A 6,946-nucleotide genomic window follows, 5' to 3' on the forward strand; every position below is an offset into this window, starting at 1 on the left:
TTTCATTTTTCAGTAAATTTAGTAGTTTCTTCCTTTTAATTTGGTTATGTATTCCATTAATATTTAGAGTCATATAGTTCAGCGTAGCCATTTTATATTTTGTTTATCTTCTCTTTCCGTTTTTCCATCATTACCTTTCCTCCTTTTCCATTTCTGTTTTCTTATTTTCAACTCTTTACCAGACAACATTCCTACAACATCCAACATTTTCCTTATTCTCCTATTTCTATCTTCTTTATCCCCAATCTCCCCTTCCCCTCCTGAGTTGTCCTTTATCCCTTGTCGGACAACCACATCTCCCTTCTCCATTTGGATTTGCGAATCCACTCGCAAGCGTCAACTGATTTTGCAGTGACCGCTCTTTTCCCCCACCCATCCCCCCAGAAAAGATTTCACTTTTTATATGTCACAAAGGTCACTCTTTTAATTCCCTCCTTATTCTCTCTATTCCCTTACCTTCCCTTATTAATTCTTATCTATACTATCTATGTTTTCCTCTAATTACAGATACTATCACGTATGCCCATTGTCTCTATTCACTCTTATACCTCTTTACCCGCATACATATCAATTGTGGTCATTTTTACCCTCATTACCCATCTTCATCCCTCAGTCTATTTTTGTCTTTACCCACATACATTTCAATCGTGATCATTTTTGCTCTCATTACCCGTCTTCATCCCTCAGTCTATTTTTGTAATTGTTCTGGCATTGCCAATACACTTGACGGAGAAATTTTTCAAGGAGTTAAAGAAAATAATAAGGAAATTTTGATGGAAAGGGGGGAAACCGAGGATAGCCCTAGATAAATTAACAGAATGGTTTAAACAAGGAGGCTTAAAACTGCCAAACTTTAAAAATTATTATAGAGCCGCACAATTAAGATACCTATCAGATTTTTATCAAACAAGGGAAAAACCAGATTGGACTAGATTAGAACTAAATAAAATAGGGGAGAAGATACCTGAACATTTATTATATAAATGGGATGAAAAATTGGTACAACGTAGGAGTTCTCCAGTATTACATCATCTGCTCAATATTTGGAAGAAGATTCATGTAGAAAGGAATAAAACAAATTACCAATTACCAAAACTAATACTAACACAAAATCAGCTAATCCCTTTTACAATAGATAACCTTTCCTTTAGAGAATGGGAGAAAAAAGGGATCAAAAGAATAGAAAATTGCTTTTCAGGAAATAAATTACTATCCTTTGAACAAATGAAGGATAAATATAATATAACTCAAGATACAGTGTGGGCATACTACCAACTGAAATCCTACTTGAAGGACAAATTGGGAAGCAGTCTGAGGTTACCAGAGGGAAGTAATTTTTAATATGTGATTACAGATACAATGATAATCAAAAAATTTATAACAAATATGTATATTAAACTGCAAGAAAAGGAGAATGAGGAAACAAATGGTAAAACTAAACAAAAATGGGAACAAGATTTAAACATAAAGATAAAGAAGGAAACATGGGAGAAGCTATGCTCCAGAACTATGAGAAATACAATAAACACAAGGTTACATATGATACAATATAACTGGATACACAGGCTATACATTACACCTCAAAAGTTAAATAAATGGGACCCAACAGTATCTGACAGATGTTTTCGTTGTAAAAAGGAAATGGGAACAACAATTCATGCAATCTGGACGTGTGAGAAAGTGAAAAAATTTTGGGAAGATCTAAACCAGATATTAAATAAAATCACAGAAAGCAATATTCCAAAAAAAACCCAGAGACCTTCCTCCTAAGTAACATAAAAAACAAAGAATTTGGACTTGATTTGGATGGTGCACAAAAAAGATTTGTTAGGATAGCCCTAGCTGTAGCAAAAAAATGTATTATGTCAGTCTGGAAATTAGAAGATAACTTGGGAATACAACAATGGTATATAGAAATGAATAAATGTATTCCATTAGAAAAAATAGCATATAATTTAAGAAATAATATTACAATATTTGAACAAATATGGGAGCCAAACATGAAACACAATAGAGAAACCTACTGGGGACATCTACCACCTAAAATGACAGAAGGAGAAGGAAATGAAAAGAATTGACTCAGTGGAATTTCTTGTTTATTTTTATTGAGTGACAACATTGTTTGACGGGTTTAATGTATCTTAGATTTTGTACTTTAAATGAATGGGAGGGGAGGTAGGGAGGGTGGGATGGGAAGGGGGGGAGAAAACGAGACACTGTATATATTTGAAAAGAAAAATGTATGTATCTCGATCAATGTGGTTTATAGTGTGAAAAATAAAAAAATTAAAAATAAAAAAAAAAGAGGGGAAGCATTACCTTTTCATTATAACCAAGGCAAACAGCATTTGGGGTGACATGGTTAGTGTCGAATTTTTCAAGATGCTATTACAGCTCCAGTGATCCGGGTTTGAATCTGGCACTGTCTATAAGGAGTTTGTACGTTCTCCCTGTGTCTATGTGGGTTTCCTCCGAGCTCTCCTCTTTACCACTGTTCAATAACGTATGGGGAGGGGGGGTTGGAGGTTAAATGGGTATTTTGGCATTTATGGGCTCATGGACCACAAGGGCCTATCACTGTGCTGCATTTCTAAATTTAAAAAATTTAAATAAAGAATTTAATGAGGAAACAGTCCTACTGAGCTCACACTGACCATCACTCTCTGACCCCACCCCCCCTCCCTTTTTGGAGAGTGAAACGTGTTCATTTTATGTTACTGTCAACATCCCCTCAAATTCCTCATGCACTGACACACTGGCCAGCTAATCTAACCAGCCCATGCACCTTGGAGATATGGGAGGACACTGGAGCGCCCAAAGGTAACCGAGATGAGGCCAGGGGCAGCACTGAGCCTGGGGCTGCCAGGCCACCCCTCCATTAGCTGTACCTCTGTGTGACTGCGAACCCAGATGATTTTGAGAGACTAGTCTCGCCAGCACTGCGTTCTAATGCAGCAAACCAGCATACCCAGAAGCAGCTGCGACAGCGAGAATCCTCTACTCTGTGATGCTGGGCGAGGGACGAGCACTGGCCGGGAGGGAGGAGAATACAGCTCTGGCTGTTTCAAACGTGTCACACGTTAGAAGGCTGCGTCTTCCAGCACTTGCACTCAAACAGCGGATATGCATTTGCAAAGTGCAGTTCTAGTGGTGAGGTGCAGAACAAGGGGGGAAGGTTTGAATTGAATTGATTTTTGTCACAAAACTGAGGTATAGTAAAAAATCTATGTGTGCTATCTCGGCAAGTCAGCGCATGCAGCAGGTCGTGAAATAATAACCAAATAGATAAACAAAAATTCAAAGAGTAATGATACAAATCAAATCATGCAGGGTAGAGTGTACAAACACTTAGTGCCGGATTGACCATAAGGATTAGGAGCAGAAGTAGGCCCAAACGCCCTATTGATTCTACTCCCCCATTCCATCCATTCTCCGACTCAGCTCCCCCCCGGCCTCCTGCCCATAACCTTTGATACCCTGACTATGCTTTAAGTAAACCCAACGGCCTGGCCTCCACAGCTGCCCATTCACTTGCTGGCTTGAGAAATCCCTCCATGTTTCTGTTTTAAACGGGCGCCCTTCAATGCTGAAGTTGTGCCCTCTGTCCTAGACTCTCCCACCATGGGAAACAACTTTGCCACATCTACTCATGACCATGCCTTCTATGAGGTTCCCCCTCATTCTTCATAACTCCAAGATTGTAGAGAAAATTATGGATAAAAACAGTGTAGGGGCATTAGCTCTGGACGTACTGCCAATATAAATTCCAGTAGGATGATATCAGGGTCGGCGCTGGCGGGGGACATTCGTTGGCATTTTCCCTCCCCCCAACGAGGTATTGTGACCCCCCACCCCCGCCACCCCTACCTGTAGCACTAGTGTCACTAATCTCTGTAATATAAGCGGCATGTTGGTCTGCTACGTCAGAGAGACGGAAGTGTTGTCGACGCATGGAGGAGGTTCATGGTAGGCAGGGAGGCACACCCCCCCCCCCTCACTTACCCCAGCAGAGCGAGTTTTTGAGTGTAGAATTGATTCCCCTCCCAGTCACCCTAATGGCCCCCCCCCAAGTTAAGATTTGTTCTGTTGCCCACCCTGCATAATAATATGTCGTGTACATATTGCCATACTGCCTATTGTATGCCTGCAATTTGTATATGCAGTATGTTGAGAGAGTGAGTGTGGGATTGTCTGTCCTCTGTCGGATGTTGAGCAGGGCTCCTTTCCCTCCCATGTCACCCCTGTTGTGTTCTCCCTGCAGGGATCCAGGATTATCAGCCCCAGCCAGGGGAGCACATCCTCCTGCAACTCAGCGACTACTAGCACGTTCCCGCCGAACTGCACCCTTCTCCTCATCCATCTATATCTTCCCGCGACTGGTTGGTGATTCATGAGTCGGATTGGAGCCCAAATCTACAGCCTCAGCAACAGAGGATTTTTGAAGTCAAATTAAAGCCTCAGTGCCTGGTCCCAGATATTGAATGTATATGGTGACAGGTGACCACCCACCTTTTATTGTTTGGGCCACTGCCCAGAGGTCTTGTGTATGTGTGGGGTGGGGGGGGGGGGGGGAGAGTGGTCTGAAGCAGCGAGGTGTTCTCATCTCCCACTGCACCTTACTCTCCGCTGCACCTTGGGAATTTTCTGGAATGTGCTTCCCTTCGTCTACTTGCTCCTTTGACACTTCATTCTAAATGTGAGCCAAACCAGGGAGCACTTACCAGCTACTTAACTGCAGCAGGTATCATTTCCAAGCCACGTGGCCTCCTTGCTAATCATTAATGAAGTGCCTGGTCACTGAACCAGAGTTGCCCGTGTTTGTGGCTGTGGGCTCCATGCCAGCTCTGTTGCTCCCTCTACCTCTGCTCAATGCATCCAACACAGCAAAGCTTCAGTTCACGTTTCTACACCACACTAAACCCAGGCCTTTCAGCTCATCAGACCCATTCCAGCTCCCAGACCATTTTCAAAAATTTTCCCTGTAACCTATTCTCCCGATATTCCCATCGGCTCCCGCAAGATTCTACCATTCACCTACCCAGTCAGGGCAGGAGAAGAACTTAGGCATTTGATGAAGTCCATGTAAAGTCCACACAGGACAGCCCTGGAGGTCAGCATTGGCCTCTGGAGCTGAGAGACAGTGATCCTGTCCACTGCCTCTGTGGTCCGCATGATTCACGCAAAAACTCCTGAAATCAGGATCAACTCCAAACTGGACCTAAAATCCCCTCTTCTATACTTCTCAGGCTCCAGCTGCTTTCAGATCTTGATACCCTTTTCGTGATTTTGTGCTAGTAACCTGCTTTTAGGTTAATATTAGCAATTGTGTCAATAAACCTGATCAAAAGGTGAACTGTTGAACCATTAATGTAATGCTGATAGTTCTCCGGTGCAGGAGGTTGCGAAATTGCTTCAACTTTGTGTTTCTCATGGTCCGATGTTTTCACTATTGCTGTTGAATATTGTGTGGGGTTTGTTTTGTGTATGAGAGAGCCAGGAATGGCTACCTTGCTTTTGTTGATATTCTTCCTCTGCAGTTATGTCCTTGCTCCTCTCACTTTGCTCTCTGTGATCTTGTCTTCACTTCCCTTGCAGCCACACCATGTTGGCCTCCAATCAACACGGTGTGCTGTCAGAAACAAGTTCCAGTGGGTTCAAGAAGCAACGAGTCTGACCACGTTGATCATGAGAAAAGATCTTTATTTGCCCATGAGGGGAAATTGTCATGAGGATTGATCTTACCGATGCGGATACACACACACATCCAGACACACAGGCACACTCAGACTTCGAGACGCATGCATGCACTCAGAGAGACTCAGACATGCACTCGGAAACACAAAGACACTCATGGACACACACACACACACACACACACACACACACACACACACACGCTCAGACAAAGACACAATGCACTCAAATTGAAGGTAATTAGCAACCGATGATTGCCACACATCCCGATCTAGAGAATATAGTAAAAAGATGTAACATCAGTAACCCCCCACCCCTCGATCAGATGCAGGTACGTCACCCCAGTTAGGAAAGAGAGAATTTATGATGATCGATTTGGAGGTGGGCACCACATTAAGCCCTCGACCCGTTATGGCACACACCTCGTAATCAAGTGTTGTCTACAGCTCATGTCCTGGAGAGGAGCTTGGGTTCATCCTCAGGGGGGGGAAAGAGACCCAACTGCTCCAGATGTTGGGCTTTATACCCCAGCTGACTTGTGGGGGCCTGCTCAGCTATCCCCAAAATAGGGCAGGAGATGAAGGGAGCCAGTGGCGAGATGTGTATTCCTTCAAAGGGGCCAATGGCGAGGCGCTCACTGGGGGGGTGCCTTCTTGACCTTGATTGACAGAAGCGGTGCCTTCCAACCAGGTTCCCATGTGGAGGGGATGTCACATGACCCTCCATACTACACAGGGTGGTCAGCATACAGACCTGGTCTCAAAAAACACCACCACTGCATTTTCCCCGGTCTGTGTTCTCTGGCTAATGGGTTAAATTTATGAAATAATTTACATTGTGATTGAACCTTTCTCTCCAGCATTCCATGTATTCCTAATCCTTGTTCTTCTATTGTTTAACAACAAATGTTTTGACCAAATGTGACCCAGTCCCCGCAGGCTTGGCCTGATGTACCTGGTCATGCCTTCTCCATTCCTTTTTTTTAAAATTTTTTATTTTTCACACCATAAATCACATTAGCCATGATATACACTATTTCTTTTTCACACATATACAGTGACTTTTTCTCCCCCCACCCCCTTCCTCCCAAGCCACCCCCCCACCCCCCCCCCTCTCATCCATTTTAGGTATACAATCTAGGTTGCATTAAGCCAGTCAGACAATGTTGTAATTCAACAAAAATACACCAGAAATTCTACTGAGTCCATTCTTTTCTTTCCTTCTCCTTCCATCAACTTAGGTAATGTTTGTC

General features: G+C 43.2%; 1 protein-coding gene across 1 annotated transcript in view; it reads left to right on the forward strand.

Annotated features, from left to right (window-relative positions):
• Positions 1-5,353, forward strand: part of tcn2 (transcobalamin II) — a 68,616-nt gene extending 63,263 nt beyond the window's left edge. The window contains exon 9 of the mRNA XM_069933428.1: positions 4,262-5,353. Coding sequence (XP_069789529.1) covers positions 4,262-4,323 — 62 coding nt within the window. The 3' untranslated portion in view covers positions 4,324-5,353. The remainder of the gene's footprint in view (positions 1-4,261) is intronic.
• The last annotated feature ends 1,593 nt before the right edge of the window (positions 5,354-6,946 follow it).

Source organism: Narcine bancroftii, chromosome 4 (assembly GCF_036971445.1).
Source record: "Narcine bancroftii isolate sNarBan1 chromosome 4, sNarBan1.hap1, whole genome shotgun sequence".
Taxonomy (NCBI): Eukaryota; Metazoa; Chordata; class Chondrichthyes; order Torpediniformes; family Narcinidae; genus Narcine; species Narcine bancroftii.